The sequence below is a fragment of the Nestor notabilis genome, unplaced genomic scaffold (assembly GCF_000696875.1).
Source record: "Nestor notabilis isolate BGI_N333 unplaced genomic scaffold, ASM69687v1 scaffold2493, whole genome shotgun sequence".
In the NCBI taxonomy this organism is placed as follows: domain Eukaryota; kingdom Metazoa; phylum Chordata; class Aves; order Psittaciformes; family Psittacidae; genus Nestor; species Nestor notabilis.
The window spans coordinates 259,066-278,285 of NW_009923096.1; the positions used below are offsets into that span (position 1 = coordinate 259,066).

Consider the following 19,220-nt stretch of genomic DNA (forward strand, 5'->3'; position numbering starts at 1 on the left):
AGATATTTATACATAGGAGACTATTATTAAAAATCTATTTATTTAACTGGAAATTATTTCACTGCTTTGCTACATTTACAATCTGCTTGATACAAGTATAATAATTTTGGGTAAAAGCAGTAACAAGTAGTAGTCCAGACTTCTTCCAAAGTATCTGTTTCTATCTCTGGAAGGTGTTGACCTTATAAATCCATTTGAATGTTTTCTAGATAAAGTAAGATTTGAGGATCTGTATATAGATCTATAGATATACGCCCAAATATGAATGCATATATATATATTCTGAACTTCTGGTTTGGCAAAGCAGTAGCGTTTCTAATAATGGAGATGAAGCAGTGAATTAGTGAACAGTTTGTTACAAATGGCAGGATTAAGGGCACAAGATGTTTAGCCAGAATCAGATTCTTCAGTATAAAGTTAGGGAGTAAATTTATCGTGTTAACAGCAGCATCTGGGGCGACAGTAATTGTAAACATTTCTCATGGGAAGAATTTGGATGCATATTATTATAATAGATTGAACTTGCTAAACAATACATCATAGCAACATCTTCAGATTCTGTGCCTGGCATTTGGTTCCACATCCGTGGTTTAGTCTGAAACAAGCACACTGATTTTCAGAGGTGGTGAGTGCTGACAGCTCCTAAAGTCATTCATTCCTCAGCATGTGGACCTGAGGAATGAACACACACCAAAAAAAAAAAATCCACAATCAAAGCTTTTAGTCTTTAAGTTAATGATCTGATGGATGATAAAGAAATCAGATTTGCACCAGTCTCAGAGGGAGCTGCTGAAGTTAGGCACCTGGATGAGCACTCTTTGTGAGTGTAGCAAGAAAAACAGCATTGATCAAACAATGATGAAAATCATGGTCTTCCTAATTAGATAACAGCCTTATAAAATTACCCCTGTTCTGGCAGTAATGCCCACTTCAGTTACAGGGAATGAGTAACCAGAATCTCTTTAAAATTAAAATGAACTCTCAAGTTGTAACTCTATAGATTTAAAATGGACACTAATCCTACTAATTTGACTTTGCACATGCTTTTAAAGTGTCCAAGTAACTGCTGTTACTTTCATGAGGAAATAATTTACTGTGTGACTAGTTATTGCTTGTCCTCATGGTGCTAGCATTACTCGAAGAAAGAAAAAAGGTCTAGTAATCATTTCAGTTCACAAGTAAAACGTGACTGCCTATTACTAGAAATTTCCAGCTGCATATGTATTTCAACATATAAAGATATTTGTCTTTGTGCTGCAGCCACTTTGGAAATGCTCCATTTAGTTCCTCACCTCATTCATCTCCCTCTTTCCTTCCCGACAGTTTATGTCAAGTACTAGCAGTTGCAGTGGTGTGCAGTCAACAGTGTTGCTGAAAATGTCTTCCACCAGGGACACGTGGCCCTTTGCCAGGATTCCCAGGCAGGGGCGGGGGCTGCTTGTTATTTAGATCATGCTCTCCCATACCTTTATGCCTTTAGGCTGCTGGGAGGCAGGTTGGGCTACTTTCGTCCTCCCAGGAGCCATTAGCTGGATAAATGTCATGCTCTGTGTACAGAAACAAAATATTGTACATACAAAAGCAAATGTGTTGTAAATTTTGACCTCCTTTTTCTCAAGAAGGGTTTCATTTCTACATGAGCCTCTGCACACAGTGACACCTTTCAAAGTGATCCCAAATAGCTGTGCAAACATGGCATACATTTTTTATCTTGCTCTTCGGATCCACTGATGTTTTGTCACACAGTTCATTCACACCCGGCGTTTCAGGATGCACAAGGAGTTCCTGCAAGCAAAACCTAGACAGAACAGGCTTACATAATTTGTAAATAAAAGGCTGCCTTGAAAGTTGGACCTTTTTCTTTTTATGTGGTCTTGCCTCCAAATTACTTATAATCTTTTAAATAATTACTTTTTGGTAAAGTGGCAGTTTTAACATCCATGCTCTGCTTTCAGATGCTTGAAGAAGTGAAAAACTAGCTAGCTAGGAGGAGAATTTGCCTGCTTTTTAGCACTTTATGAGCAGAATTTATTTAAGCATTCGTTTGCTATTGCTTTGCTTACATGTTTAATCTGAAATGTTTCATGTTTACTGGATCAGCAAGTAATCAAGGTCTTTAGATTTTTTTGGGATGTATTTTATTCCTCTCCCCAAAAAAGTTAAAAGCCTCTATTTAAATAGCTTTTACCGCTATGTGCAAAATACAAATAAAATGTAAATAGTTTCTTCTACTAATCCACATCTGCCTGAGTGTAATTACATGATACATGCTGGTTAAGCACAAAAATTTTGAATAGACAGCTTTTTAATTAGGCATGTGCTTTGGGTCACAGTAGAATTAAAATGAGTTCTAAAAAATTGTGTAAAAATGGCACCTGCTTACTCAACACGTCTGATTCTTGAGTAAAGTTGCAGACACGTGTCTCTGTCACATTGTTCTGTTGGCCCTGTGGAGGAAGCCAAGTTCAGAGCCAGAGTGCTCAGTCCTTGCAATGATGGGGACAGATTTTAGCCCAAGATAACCACTTCTACAATAATGTTTTATAGAATTACTGACTTTCAAATGTGATAAGCAGCTGATTTACGTCTGTTGCTCAGGTTTCACTAAGAGGAAAATTTAGGCCTATCTATCTAATGCAAGTTTGAGTACCTTGAAATGCCTGGAAACACATTTTGATTTCCCTTTTTGTCAGGTTTAGTAAATAATTCTTGTTACCCTGATTTTTTTCCCCTGAACTTTCGTTCCCACAGTCCAGTGAGTGAAAGGAGGATCCATGGGATCGTGGTTAGCTGTCGGCTTTGCAGAGTTTGTCAGCACATGGGTAAAACTTCCTGTGTGAGGTGAAGACTGGGAAACGGTTCTTCAATGCCAATACGAGCAGAGATATTTTATTGGGCTGTTCAGTGTTCTCACATACCAGCAAGTGGTCCTGAAATTACTTCTGAGTGCACAGGAGGCAGCTGAGCATTATGTCTCCCAGCGGCTCTTTTTATTTCACTGGCTGCAGCAGTGCTAGCTATCAGATAAAGCTGACACAAAGCTAATAATAAAGTGGTCAGTTTTAAATTCAGCTCTCCCAAACACTAGCTGTGGTTATTATATGTATGTACATCTCCTGAGGTTACATTCTTGATGTGTTTTAACAGTTAATGTTCCTCTTTAAAAGGAATAAGTCAGAATTTTCTTGGCAGGTGTTTTAAGTAGTTCAGTATTAATATGCAATAGTCTTATACTGTAATCTCCTTTAAGAAATAATTATAATTCAGTAATTTTTGTTTTTAAAAATTCCTGCAGTGATGAGTATTAACAAAAGGTAGGGCCAAATTTAAAAAAAAATAAAAAAGATAAACCAGGCTACCATGAACTGCAGGATCCTGGGTTTTATACTTTGTCTATAAAAGTAATGACATGCAGATGTGAAACACAAATTGCTTTTTACGAGGTTCTGTGGCAGGTCACAGTACAAGAAAAACAGAGAATATCTGTTTATGCAAAACCTTTTGAAATCTTTTACATCCAAAGAAATGCCTCTACCAATTCAAAACAAAAATGACTTATTCATACACTGGTTAACACCTGTGGCAAGTGGAAGGAAGCTGAGATTCAAAGTTTCAGAATATAACTACTGCTAACTAAAGGATCCCTCATGCACTAGTTCATTGCACTGCTACTAGTATGTGAACGTTTAAAAATGGCTCATTTCTAATGAGTCTTCTCCTCACTGAGCATCAGTCATGTGCCCCATGTTTCACATCCCAGCACTGGAAACATACTAACACCTCTGAATTCATTATTAATAAGCTGCAGTGCCCGCAATCTTGCAGTGCTTTGCAGAAAGAGAAGACAAGGTCACTGCTGAAAAGTGGCAGATAAAGCTGGTAATGACAGCAGATAGTGTGTGTGGGGGGGCAGGTGAAGGAAAAGCTTCAGCAATAAAGTAATCATGTATTGCTAGTTCTGAACTTCATGCAAAGTATGCATATGCACAGTGTATACGGTTGTGAAATGCAGGTGGGAATAAGTAATGCTGGAGACGTTAGTAGAGTTTAGCTGGGCTGGAAATACAGGAAAATAATAAAATTAAATAAAAGGTAGCCCAAGTCTTGCAGAACTGGTGCTTCCTGTGCACCAAAGCACAGCATTCTGTCATATTTTAAGCACATGAACACAGATACTAAGAGCTTGATCCAAAACCCATCAGGAACAATGGAGACATTTCCCCTAAACTTTGAATATGATCATAAATTAAGAACAAAGATCTAATCTACATTTTTCTCCTCTGCACTTATTGTTATTATTTACAATTATTAAAATTAGAATTCTTAGAAGTAAAATTTTAAGAATTCTGCATAATAATAAGTGCAGTCCAGTAGGTAATTCAGTTCACTGAGGTACCATAAAAAATCCCAGCCAGGAAATTCAATGCACAACAATAAGAAGAAGAAACAAGCAGAGTGTTTGTATACAAATGGTAGCAACATGGGTAAGTAAATGGAAGAACTTTCCATACTACTGCAAGATGTTTATACAGGCTTTGTAGGGGTAATAAAAACATAGCAGAAACAATAACTGGAGTCACTGAATAATACAGCTTCTTCAGAAAGGAAGGAAATAGAGCTGGTAGCATTGCATGAAACATGAGGGTAATTTGTGATGGAATTAGTTGTGTCAATAAAACAGATTCTGTTTGGATCCAGCACTTCTAGCATGAAAAAAGTATTTTTGTGGAATTAATGCTTCTGAAAAATCCCCAGGGTGTCAGATTTAACTCTGCAGCATTATTGTAGAGTTGTAGAGTAGGTAAGAATCTGTCATTAGAGGATGTTGAAGCTCACAGATTTCTTTACCAGTCACTAAACCAGCAAATGATATTGGTAGTTTATATCTGGATTTTGCTTTGAAATATATAGATAGCAAAATGTGTCCTCTAACCAAGCATTCAGACATGGAGTCCGTTAACATTATGTGACAAAAAATAAGTCATGGTCAGCAAATTTTTAATAAACAAACCAAACTAGTTAAAGAAGTGAAATATTCTGGGGTTTCATGGATATTTCTGCAAAGAAGACATTGAATTTCCTCAAGTGCCACATACTGTGTTGTATCTGACAACACAGGACTATGTTCAGCCATCCAGGAAGTCACCTCTAGGCCTGTGTGCCTAAATTTGTCAGTTAAATGCAAGTGCCTTAAGTAAGCAGAGGTAATTGTAACAGTTTGACAAATCTGGCCACTGTCAGTATTCTCTAACATTCTTTGACTCAATGTTGAATTTGGACGTTGGCTGCTGGACAGCAGAATCTGTTGCTGTGATGGTGTAGATCTTTGAGATGTAAGACAGGATATCTATCAAACCTGCCAGTTCCTCTAGAGAGTCTTACTCAGAAGCCTTCTGCATAGACCAGCCCTTCTAGTCTCCCTTGTCTCTGGACAGTCTCAAGCAAGATATGGTTGGTAGGGCCTGTGTAGAGTTTGTACAGGCTAATGAGGAAGACAAAATTGGGAAGAACACCAGTCAGTGGTGATGTTGAAGTACAGAGTTACCCAGCCTGGAGAAGACAAGGCTCAGGGGGATCTTTCCAAGGTATGTAGACATCTGAGGGGGTGGTGCAAGGAAGACAGAGCCAGGCTCATTCAAGTGGTGCTTAGCGAGAGGATCAGAGTCAGTGGCCATGAAATTAAAAAATAAGAAGGTTACCTCTGAATGTCAGAAACACTTTCATACTGTGAGGATGACCAAGCACTGGAACAGGTTGCCCAGAGAGGTTGTGGAGTCTCCATCCTTGGAGATATTCAAAAGCCACCTAGACATGATCCTGGACAACTGGTTCTAGGTGACCCTGCTTGAGTGGAGGGGTTGGACAAGATGACTTTCAGAGGTCTCTTCCAACCTCAATCATTCTATGATTCTGTAAGCAAGATTCACTCATTTCAGTAGGTTTAATTCTAAAAGCCAAGCAAAGTTTGATGCTTAATATAAATGTTCTGCATAACTTCAAAGATACCCACTCACTGTGAAACTGTGATTTCTGGAGGCAGACTATGGCTTGCTCAGAAAATCAGGCAGGAATTATAAAGGGGATATGCACCCATTATTATTAGAAGCAGCAGGAGAGAACAGGCAGAAAAGATGCTACAAGAGCATTTCAGGGAGATTTCCTAAAGTAGAGGGGTTCTGAACTTCTCATTGGGATGGCACTGGCTCTGTGATGATCCTAACTTCTCTCTCACTCCCTTCCAAATGCTGGGTACTTCTCTGTGTATCAGCAATGAGGAACTCAGCCTGGAAAACGAGTTAGATTTGGAGAAACTCCTACAGCCCAGAGATTTATTTGAGGGATTTCTGAAATTAACCCCTTTTATTCCTCCTTCTTGTCTCATGATCTGAAACTGTTTCTTCCCAGTTTAACACCACTAGAGTTGTTTCTCTGAGTTGAACTTAGTTACTCATGCCTTTTCCCTATTCTTCTTAACCTTCAGCTGTATGTGCTCCATATGACACAGTACAGCATTTTGGGTCCCAAGCAGTTCAGCTGTGAGTTCCTTCAGAGTGTGCCTAGACATGCTATTTATGTTACACCTCAGAAATCACAAAGACCTTTAAAAATGTTGATTCAGGAAATGCTGAAGGATTTTCTGCTGTCTTGTGAGGGCTAATGCAGGGTTGTTATTTCAAGGAGTTCTTACCCAAGACCTTCTCATGCTCAGTTTTGCCTGTTTAGTGACTGGGGAAAGGAGCTACTTGGCCTATATATTTCCTGGCTGCGCTCCATGTGCACAAGCTAATTTCTTTTCACCGGAGACCTATGTAATGTCAACTAGTTTATCTGATTTATGAAAAACATCTTGGTTTAGGTTTTATATCATAGCTAATCCTGTACAAATGAAGGGGTGAAAACAGACAGTGATTTACTTGCATAACAAAATCAATGCATTATTCCTTTTGCACCCTGATTAAATATTGCAAGAGAGGATGAACAAACAGATTGGTCTCCTCCCACCACATATCTGCATTGCCATCAGATATGCCATCAGGGAAATAAAGACTGCATGGATTAAAAAGTTGCAAAGGGCATTAAGGCATAAGCTAGTGAAACAGGAGCATGCATTGAAGAAGTCTCAGTTCAACAGTATCAGTCCACTTAGAAGCAATGTCAGCCTCACTGCTAATGCGGAAGCCAGGGAGGAGAATGCAGGTAAGATCTTTCTATACCAGGGCATGAGCAAATCACAATTAATTGCAGCCATTGCCACAATAATTTAGTATAGTACATTCTTTCTGTCTTTTAAATCTTGACTATTTAAAACTATTTTACTCTGAGCTGCTTGTGAGAGAAACTGGCGTTCTATCAGCTCTGCCTGTGAAGTGACCTTACTGCTTTTGCTTATAATTTGAAACCTATTTATGATTCATATTTAAGACAATATTAACAGCTCCTAAGCTTTCTGTGACTAATATTCACAAACTTTTAGACAAAGTCTCTTAGCATTTTTTCCCTAGGCACCCTCTGAAGAAATCTGTCTCTGAATCACAATTTGTGTGTATGCAGTTAATTACCATCAGACTGTTAGACTAGACAGGCTGATCATGTGGGAACTGACCATTTTGTTTTCACATAGAAACAGCCTTTGCCTTCCGTTGTCACATGGAAACAGCCCTTGCACTGGCATCTTGATGATGCTCTTTTTTCCTCAGTTTGCTTGATTAGATCTATGATTGGAGTACTTGAAAGACATAATTTCATAAACACACTTGAAGCGATTCCACACAGACCACCTCATCCTCCATAAATTAATTATTATTTTATTGCTGAATTTTCACATACCATTATAAAACATTACATTATGATAGGTCAGTTATCGAACCATGTACCTTCTAGACACCTCACAGAATGGTCTGTATAAATTACTTCTTGTTCCGAATTGATGGCAGGATAAGACAATCTTCACTTAGAAAAATACTTTAACTTCTGGAGTTCTCTAACCAAACATCCTTCTCTTTTGTTATAAAGGTACAGATTGTTTTATTAAAATGGAAACTGACTATGGGTCATCAAATGATTCTGAATATCATTTTTACTGATTACTCATTTTTATTTTAATATACACCTTAGCAGTTCTGTAAAAAACAATTATTTATGGCTGTAACTATATAGGTCCATTCTGACAACAAGAAGGAACTTGGAACTTTTTTTCTGAACTTTCCAGTAACAGTAGCTGGTGGGTGCGTGAGCAATATGCAGACCCATAAGTAGCCTGTTGTCTTAAAGCATTCTGCTTTAAGTATGTATGATTTGTAGCTCTGTACTATAAATGAGACAAGATTTGAAGGTAAAGGTAGTATCTTTATTTTTATTTGACCAGCTGGTTTAGCTAGAAATATTAAACTGATTTTCAGACATTTGCCTAGATTTTTCTACTAAATAGCTATTATACCTACCTACAGACTTTTTCTTATCATTGTCCTTGAACCATCAGAGCTACAACAAAATGGCACTAAACATCTCTATGATATGCAAGATACAGTTTAGTTCATGTCTAGAATAGGAAATGACTGTAGTAGTCCTGGATGTCTGCTGGCAAGTGATGAAATTTAATAGGAAATGGTCAATATCATGATCAATTCAAAAAGTATTTCCTTATGCACTTGCACGCTGTCTTGCATCCCTGTTCATTGATTCTTAAGTCCAAGAGTGCTTACTATTTCCTTTGTTTTTTCCTTTTACTCTTCACCAAACAATGGTATTTCTTGACAACAAGCCCTCGAAATAAACTTTCATTTTATCTCATAGAAAAAAGTAATCTGTGGACTACACTGAAAGGAGCCAAAAAAATAGGGAAGAAATGTTGAGAAAAAGGTGTATGTCTGGATCCAGCTAAATTTTCCAGCTGTGAGCTTCCACAGAAAAGAAATAATACCAGCATTGTCTATTTGTATTACATTTACTGGCAGACAGACTTTACTTTTTTGTAGCCACTATTTGAGTCAGTTTGTTGATCTGATTTATTTTATTTTTTAGTAGACTTCTATTTGATTAAGAAAAACTTTGCACTGCATGTATAGTAACTGAAGTTGTCACTGTTTTTTCTTCTCTTTCTAGGTGATGTCATTGTCTATATTAATGAAGTTTGTGTCCTTGGACATACTCACGCAGATGTAGTCAAACTCTTCCAGTCTGTTCCTATTGGTCAGAGTGTCAACTTGGTGCTATGTCGTGGATACCCTTTGCCCTTTGATCCTGAAGATCCTGCCAACAGCATGGTGCCACCCCTTGCAGTAATGGAGAGGCCTCCGGTAGTGGTAAATGGAAGACATAACTATGAAACTTATTTGGAATACATTTCTAGGACTTCTCAGTCTGTTCCAGACGTAACAGATCGACCACCACACTCCTTGCACTCCATTCCAGCAGATAGTCAGCTTGATAGCACATTCCCACCACCTGCCCATGATGATAATGTATCAATGGCTTCTTCTGGGGCCACCCAAGCTGAACTCATGACCTTAACCATTGTGAAAGGGGCCCAGGGCTTTGGCTTCACTATAGCAGACAGTCCTACAGGACAGAGGGTGAAGCAAATTCTAGACATTCAGGGATGTCCTGGTTTGTGTGAAGGTGACCTCATTGTTGAGATCAACCAGCAGAATGTACAGAACCTGAGCCATGCAGAAGTAGTGGATATACTTAAAGAATGTCCTGTTGGAAGTGAAACTTCTTTGATTATCCATAGAGGAGGTAAGTTTGGAAAGTCTGTACAATTACGAAAATGTGTGTAAAAGGTTCTAAACCATAAGGCATACATATAAACTCACTACATCCTTGTGTGCTAGATTGGAAATTAATTTCCATGTTGTGGGAGGTAACACCATTGGTTCTGGAAATACGTGTCTGCAATTAAGTATCCTAGGCAAAATCTAAGCTTGTTGTGCATTCCTTTTTGTGTTTTGAGTGTCAATGGTCCCACCTCTTTATAAGGCTAAAACTAGAGCAGTTCCAGACCTTTCACGACATAATAGTTTGTGTGGTGTCTGCAGCAAACTCTTATTGTCCCAAAGCAATGCTGCAAGCTTTAGATATAATTGTATATATTGATTCATTAAGGTAGAACAACGAGCAATCCATTAGCCCTTTACAAGGTTATTGGTTTTGGTAAGCCATTTTGCCTCCTTTTCCTTCATTGTAAAAGTGTTGTACAGCAGGTTTGTTTCTTTCTTGTCAAAAAAGATCCATAGTATGTTTTTTCTCTGTTTTTAAAATAATAGCTTCTAGCAACTTAGTTTTTCTGTTCAGCCTGACACAGTAGGCTTGAATACGCACCACTGGAAGGGGAGAGTCAAGACTTACCTGTAAGGAAGCGGTAACAGAAGAAATTGTAATACCTGGACAGTGATAAGTAATTTCATAGCTTTTAATATTTTAGCCAAAAAACAAAACTTTCTTCAGTGGTTTGAAATAAGCATCCATCACTATTTATTATTACCTGAACTGAATAATGATTGAATTTCTTTAATTAGAGATCTTTGTTCCTCTAAAGGCATTCATATGTCACTTAATACACATTACTGTGTGCTTCAAAAGAAAACAATAAAAAGTATTCTATATAACAATAGTAATTATTTTACTTCTGAAGATTAGAGGTTGGGAAGTGAAGCTTTAGTGTTTGTGTATGCCAAATATTTGTCATTAGAAAACGTATATATCCTTAAAACAAGGAATATAGTAACAGTTTATCAAATTGCACAAATAATAACCATAAGGTGATTAAAACATCTGTAGATTCACATAGTCAATAACATATTTTTCATATCTATATTTAAAAGAATGATTTATAGAGACAGAATCTGACATTTCTTTCGAATTGAACCAAATTAAGAGTAAAGGCCAAGTGATGTCACTATCATGCATGAACTTGGAGAAAGCTAATTGTTGCATTAAATCTGATTTTATTTAACATCCATTAAGATTCTGGAACAGCGGAGTAAGCAACATTCTCTTTCTGAAGATGCTGACAAATTGTGGAGAATTGCAGAGCAAGAGAAGAGCATGAAGGGAATTAGAAGGGTTAATGTCATCCCAAAAGGCGGGATTTTATTTTGAAAAATGCAAGCAAATCCCCCTCTAGAGGAAAACAATTCAGAACACCAATCTTCAGAGAGAAGTGGAGTGTGAAATCCAGTATGCTGAACAAGCCTGTGTAATAATAGACAGCAAAATAGGTATTTCAACAATCAGCACAGGACAGTAGCAAAAAAAGAACCCTGAAGCAGCAACATACTCAAGCCCGTGAGGATAATTCCCCTCTCTCAAGAGAATTTCTTCTTAGAGCATCGATTTGTGATCAAAACAAGTTGATCAACATGATAGTTTAACAAGTTCTGGTACATTTGCTGAGCTGTGGTTATTTTCTACTTATCGCTGTGGCAGACAGGAGATACTGGACTGAGCTCAAGCTTCAATAAAAGCAGTGTAAATTTACACCATCTTGTCTCCTGTCAGGCCAGAGGTACAGATAGCTACCCTAGCTCAGCTGACACAAAATACTAGGTCCAAGTGCAATAGTGTGTTCCTCTTAACCCTCTGTGTCTGGGGCAGGGGATGGTTTGTTGCTTTAGAGAATGCCAAGAAGAGAAAGAGAGCATATTTTCTTCAACGTCAAACAATGACTGAGACTGAAGCACTGTTTGGAAGTACTAGAGAGTGACTAAATTTAATGGCATGATACACAACAAAGTAAAGTTTACTATGAGAAATCTATGTGTATCACAAATAAGGATATACCTTAATGCAAGGTTGTTAGATTCTGGAATTTAAGAAATCCTTATTTGTTTGAGTTATTCAAAAGAAGTGAAAAAATGCAGTGAGACAAACCTACTGTACCTGAGGTGGATGAATTATCTCTTAAGAGAAATATAAGAACTGTTTTAAGATGACAGCCTGGGTATTTTATTTTTTTCCCATAAATTCATAGGGAACAGGAACCCATGTGATCAAATATGCATCAGTAATGCAGTTAATATCAATATATATATATATATAGCTAGTTGTCGTGTCTCCTTTTATAGCTCCTGGGCAGAAATGGGCCTTTCTAGTGTGCAATTCATGTCACTCCTATGTAGATGTTTCAAATAAGCCAGGTATACCCTAGAAGTATATATTCTGCTTGACTGACTATAAAGGGAATTGAGTAGGACGGATTCAGATGTATGTGTCTATCCCACATGTTATGAATAAGAAACAGATGATAAGATTTGGTCATGTGAGATAATGTGAATGCAAAACAAAATTCTAGTACTTAGAGAAAGCTGCTATGATTCTAAGATATTTAGTCTGTGACACCGGTGAAGCAAGGCATACTTTCTCATTACTGATGGATCCAATTGTTATTTTATTATCTCTAATGTGTAGTGACACTTGAATAATACCTTCCTTTTCCATCATTACCCTGTGCATCTTGTCATTAATGTCTCATTTTTTAAGATTAAGACCAAAGTAGTATTCCTGCCTGTGGAAGAGGAAGGCTGTGTTTTGCATATGGTTTTGTATTGCTTTGAATGTATTCTGTCTCCAATTAGAATATGGCCTGACTGCATATTTCATTGTGGCAAATCCACTTTTGTAAGTGACTTAATTTCTCTCTTATCCAGCAATTTTACTTACATTGCAAACAAGAAACAGATCAACATTGGCTGCGATATATTCTAAGTGTAGGAAATAAAAGCATCCTATACAGGAAAATAGAGGCGTTCATACTGAAAAAAAAAAAAAAAATAAAGGAGAAGATGGTGGGAAAAGTGTTGCCTAAAAAAAAAAAAAAGGAAAAATGAATTTAAAAAAAGAAAAGAGAAAGGAAAAAAAAAGATATTAAAGTGTTTGTTACTCAAGCAGATTTACCCCTTTCCAGCTTTGCTTCAGCTTTCACGCTTCATCCTCACGTTACACAGCAGCCTGCATTGAGTATAGGTTGCTGAAATAGTGTTAAAGAGCTCTGAAAAATCAGTGTTTCCAAATGTGGATAGAGCAGAGATTCTGCATTAGTCCAGAACTACTGAAAAACGTCACTAAGTGGTTGAAGTAGCATGTACTAAATGTATGTAGAGCAAAATATTCACTATTAGGACATCAGAAATGGTTTTTGGCATGTTCTACTGAATGAGCTAACCAAGCACCTGACATATGCCATCTCTTTTGGAAAGTACCTTTGAAATATTTGAGCCTGTAGACAGCAGCCCAGCCCCAGAAGTGTTCCTGTCCAAAAAAGAACTGACACATTCAAATGCAGATCTGTCAAGACTATGTCTGAAATACTGTTGTTAAGGAAATCTGAAGACAACCCAGGACTGATTCATGAAGCTATGGCAACTCCTAAACAAGTGCTGTAACTGAAACCTTAAACCTAAATGCAAAAAGTGGAAGCCTGACAATGTTCCTACATCAGACAGCTATTTTATAGTGATAAAATCCAGGCTCTGAGAAACTGAGATTGTTAGTACAAAATGGAGCCAGAGAATTGACACATTGTCCATACTGGTTAATTGTTAGCCCACTCCTGTCATGGGACTGGAATAAGCCAGCAGCCACTTTCACCCTGACATGATATGGGAGACAGCATGGGCCACACACAATGCATAAACAGTTAAGATGAGGAAAATCTAACATCTAATTTGTAGATGTGAACTGTGAGAACAAAAGGAAGGCCAAGAATCTTCCTCAGATTTTGTATAAACACCAATAGCAGTTTCTGACTCCTTGAGGCTGCTAACAGAGACCAGTACACCACTTCAAGCATCAACAATTTCCAAAACAGCCAGAAATTTCACAAAAAGCAGCTCTGCATTTTCTACTGAATGGCCTCAAAATGAGCAGGCTTCAATTTAAGGAATACTACATCCTCAGTGCCCTTTCCACAGACCAGTCTCAGATTTATCTTTCTACCATGGACATGTTTTTTTATGTCCAGGCTTGCTATAAGATGTCTTTCAATTCCTCTGGTCAGAAAAGCTCATACTTCTTTTTCTCCCAGTTGTACTCTCCCTTGAGAAAGCTGCCCAAGATAAAGCTGCAGGCAGCACCATCACTCTGCTAACAGTCATCCAGCCCAGGCAGTTCTGATCTCCTGGTTCCATGACTTTAGCCCACCACTGACATCTCCAGAGCTTTAATTCTGCTTCTGCAGTTCTTCCTTCAAAATAGTACCTGGTGCAAACTGGAGACCCAATATCTCATGGCTTGCTCATCCCCAGTTCAGGACTTTCTAGTCAACCATACTGAGGGCTTAAAGAAATGAAATTGTTAGGAGGGTGGTGTAGGGGTTTTATTTGGAATCTACGGAGTTTTTCTATCATCCTACTGTCTCTACTGTTTTACATCCCTGAGTCACTGGTGATTTTTTTCCTTCCAGTTGCTTCCTAAAGGAACCCATTTTTGGTTTAATTGCTTCTTATGGTTACTCTGAATTAATAGCAGTCTGTTCATGCTTACTTTGTGCATGAAAGTGTGCTTCTTCCTGTTGTCTCTGACAGATATTGGGAGATAACAGGGTCTGATAGCTCTCTTGCTTCCTGCCATACTTTCTCCTCTCTAGACAGTTATTTCAATTGTACATTTGGTCCTGAGCCCTTTTCTCACATTTCTTAAGAGTATCCTAATTTTGAGAGGGACTTAGATCCATTTGGCAACATCTGCATTTTTAGCCATGCTGTCTTCTTAAATGGCACATATATCTTTTGTTTGTGAGTTTAAGAGACATTTGATCCCACAAAGGGAATGTACATGTGAACTTAGGAGTGAACCACTGAGCCATTTGAAGTGAACTATGTGAACCATTGATATCTAGAAGTCAATGATACAAACTTCTGTCCAACATGCTGCCGAAACATCCTTTATCATTTTTCTCTTTCTGATTTACCACACCGTTTTTCCTTGCCATCCCTCTATGAAGTTCTCTCTTTCTCGTGGGTCTGTCTGCTTTAAAACCGATGGAAAATAAAGGTTCATAGCTGACCTTTCTCCTTTCCATCTCAACATTGTGAGCTTTTATATGACATCGTAAATTTAAGTTTCCTCAGCGTGAGTTCTCTGAAAACATACACTTTTCATGCTGGCTTTTAAGCTGTTTCTTTTTGCTCATTTTTGTTGCTGTTCATAACTGGTAATGCCAGAAATGTTTAATTATCAAAAATATCGTCAGTCCACTTGGTTGACTTTAATGTTAGATGTTTGCCCTTTTCCCAACCCCCAGCTTTGACCACTTGTCCCTTCCTACAGAGAAATCAGTATTTTGTGCAAGATAAGATAGTTTCATAAGAGCCTTTTGTGAGGGCAGTTGTCTTTCCTATGTTAATTCCAGAAGCAAAATATCTGAAAGGTTACTGTTACCATGCAAAAAATACTGCTGTTATATTAACATAACTCCTGGAAGCACAGCTTCCCAAATTCATTTCTACAAGGCATGTCTCACCATACAGAGTATCACATTTTTGGCTGTGAGATATATACTCTTCTAGTAACCTTCAAATTATTTATATCCTTTCTGTCCTACACATCAGGACTGTTTTGTATTTTGGATTAACAGGAAGTACTTTTTAAGCATTTTATTGTGATCATCTGGTATAAAATCTATTTTAATAAATATTTTACATGTTATAGCAGGTAAAGTAAAAATTAAGTTACATATATAGCCTAGTTTAGGAAGGCATTAAATCTAAACCTTGTTAGTAAGAGAAATGGTAATCTCTCAGAAGCACAGGGAATGACAAATTTGAACAGAGGGAGTCATGGTAGTAGACCAGCTATCCTAAAATTCACACTAATGAGACTTTCATGTCTTTTCTTGTGTAGTTCTGATTAGCAACGAAACAGTGTGCAGTTGCTTCCATATTTCTGAATAAAAGGGAAAAAAAACCATAGACCTCCTTAATGAGTATGGATTCCTGAGAAAGTAGGCATCAATAATAGTTAGTAGCTATTACACTTTATTAATGGAAGTAGTATTAATTGCATTGCATTTCAAAGTGGTAGCATTATGGTTTTGCTGCTTCTTTCTTATTAATGTTTGTGCACTGTGTGGTACATTTGTGGATAATTTTGCAAAGCATTAGATAAATCTTTTTTACATATATTGCATAGAAGGTTTTTAATGACTATTAGCAAGCATTTTGTTTCAAAAGTACTTTTAATATTGGTGAAACTGTTTTCTAATGTGGGCTTATGTCACAGAATCACAGTATGGTTGGGGTTGGAAGGGACCTTAAGATCATTAAGTTCCAACCGCCCTGCCATATGGTCTGTATTAAATTTGAACAGTGCTTCTATTAAAACTTATGGGGACACTTCTAGGGATGTGTGTGCCTAACTCTTGTTGACATTAAGAGGAGTTAGTTTGTGCACTGGAGAAATGAGTCCCTTTAGAAGACTTTTTAGCAAAAAGAAATACAAGTGTGTAGACATAGATTCTCATCATTGCATGTCATAAAGAGGTAACTACCATTGCTCCAATAGCTATTTTGCCATTAAATTCTTATGCTCAGGAGGAGGCTACATACAGTAAGCAGTCAGACATTATCATTATTAGGTCTGTGTAGAGGCTTGCCGTGCCCTTAGGCTTTGAGCAGAGCTGCAGGAACTACTTGTATCTCTCAAGGAGCACAGGGCATGTTTCTATCTGGTAGCTGCAGCCCATGTCACTGCTAGAGCCCAAAAGCTCTACTGGCAGCGCTGCAGACTGATTTCAGTGTTACTAATATTAGTGAATGAATTAATACTAACTGAAGAACAGTTTGTTTGAGAAAGCAGACATATTGGCTTGCCTACATTAGAATCTGGCCAGGCCAGAGCAGTTTCTCTTCTGTTCTTGCAAGCAGTATTATCAGAAACCTAACCAGGTTATCTCGGACTGTATATTTCAGTGAAAAATGGCATCTTTTGAGGCCAAATACCTCCTGAGCATAGTACATGAGAGACCCTACTGCAATAAACTGAAGACACTCAATTTTTATCTAATTTCCCATAGTCTAGGCTCTGAGTGAATATAGCCTTGCTCAGAGGAGATCTGGGAGATCTCAGGCCAAGAAGGGAGAACTACAGAGCTGGACTCTGAAGAAGTACCATACAACCTGTGCTTGTGTACTGAGGCATGTCTAAAGTTTAGTCTAAACGTGTTGAACAATGTTTCTGTTGGTTCAGTATAATGTAATGTCCTATTAAACAACATTTGTTGGGTTTCCAAATCTGTTGTCAAAGTACATTGTGTAGACGTCGTGACGTGATTTGTAATATAGTGCAATATTTTCTAGTAATAAAGTAAGCTAATACTCTATGAAACAAGTGAGTACATTATCTATTGTGCTACAGACATGAGACGCAGCACTGGGGAGATGGGAAGGTGTGATTTTCAGGCACTTCCTAAACCACTTACAGAAACCACAGGTCTCTCGTGGCTCTTATGGTATGCCTATCCAGCAAAAACCTCAGAAATTAAATTAGTCTTCTAGATGAGGTATTTATCCCTGTACAATTCTTTTAGCAATTTTCTTTTACAGTCTTAAAAAGGGGAAGGAAGGCTTTACCAATGGCTATACTTGCCCTGTATGAGTAATGCTCAATTTCTTTCTATAAACCAAAAGCATACATTTATTAAATAAAACACTGCCCTTCTCAGGAAGCCTTTGGGTGACTCATAATTCAAGCACAATCAAAGCCAACACCATACATACACCTTTGCTGTGTCACCTTCAGATTACAGTATAGAAAAGGACATGGAAGCCAAAGCTGTCAGGCACAAACTCTGAAACTTGACTCCCAAGTGTGTCAAAACAGATTTCGAAAAGAAGTAGATTGCTTTCCAAAGCCAAATTTGTCATGACTTGGAACAGTATTTCAGTGTATAAGAAACATACTGTGCAGTTTTCCTGTTTGGAAATCAAGAAAAATCCTGACGTGTATTTATTTTGTACCTTTTATTACTAAGAGCTAAAAGAAGGCAAGCTTTCTGAGCATACGTTCCTAGGGTCACCTTATTTTTAATATATATTTCAGTTAGGTGCAAATTATATTTAACGGACTTTTTAGAATATTTCTTTTCTATGAGCATTTTTTGTTGCATTTCATATATTCTAGATAAAGAACTACAGATCCTGTGGTAATTAGACTCTGCATGCTGAAATAAAAGCAAAGGCTTTGAATGAGAAATTATTTTAATGATCTTTAAATTAATTTTATCAATCAATTTCCATTTCTAAAATGAGTTGTTTTTCCCTAGCAGAAAGTTTGCTAATATTTTAAAAGGATAAATGATGATGATGACATTTGTCAGTACAAAGTCAACATCTTTTTCTTACTACCTATGTGCAATAATTTCTGTATTTTGAACTACTTGTTCTCAAAAAAATGTGATTATTTTAGGCATTTCTGCTCTACTGCAGTACGAACACTATTGTGTCTCTGAAGTAGCACAGAAGACAGCTTAATCTGTTTTTTAAGGGGGAAAGAAAAAAGGAATGACCAGTGGAAAATCTTGTTCCTTTTTATTTTGTAAACATGATCCTAGGGGGATTGTGTATCAGAAGACCCAGCTTCTTTTTTGCATGAGTCTTAAGCCTTACACTATTTAACATGTAGTTTTCTCAGGAATTGCTAAAAGAAGATGGAAAAATTCTGGCAAAGTAATTCAAATGCGTAACCAAAATGAAGGATGATTACATCAATGGGAGGTCCTAGAGCAGTGCCAAGAGAAGTCTGAGGAAATGAAAAGCCCACAGGGCTTTGATCTGTGGCCAGTGAGAGCCAAGCAATGTGGCAGAGCCAAAGACAGTCATCTCCATCCAGTTTCTGCCCTTCTTCAATAGCTTTTCCCATGTTTTACCCAGGTCTTTTCTCAGTCTGTATGTTTATTGCTTGTCATTCTGGCTCCATTTTGCTTCATTTGAGCAATTCAGAGAAGCTGTTGTTCTTGAATGTCAGCCCAGTGTTTGAACTTAGCTTCGCTTTAAGCAGGAGATTGGACAAGATGAACTCCAACTGTCCCTTCCAGTCCAAACACATTATTCTATGGTTTACCATCTTTCTCGTATTTGCAGGCCCAAGGTGAGGGGTCTCTGACTGAATGTAATAAATCACCATCTGGACATTTTTAAACCTTCTTCCACTGTACTCGGAGAGAAAGAGAAGTTATTTTATCTTGTCCCTTTATTACACAGTATTAAATATATATTTTTATATAT

The 19,220-nt window shown here is 37.6% G+C and overlaps 1 protein-coding gene across 1 annotated transcript in view; it reads left to right on the forward strand.

Moving 5' to 3' along the window:
* LOC104403710 (membrane-associated guanylate kinase, WW and PDZ domain-containing protein 2-like) overlaps positions 1-10,159 on the forward strand; it is a 245,447-nt gene extending 235,288 nt beyond the window's left edge. The window contains exon 10 of the mRNA XM_010011947.1: positions 9,103-10,159. Within this exon, the coding sequence (XP_010010249.1) occupies positions 9,103-9,779 (677 nt within the window). The 3' untranslated portion in view covers positions 9,780-10,159. The remainder of the gene's footprint in view (positions 1-9,102) is intronic.
* Positions 10,160-19,220: the final 9,061 nt, after the last annotated feature.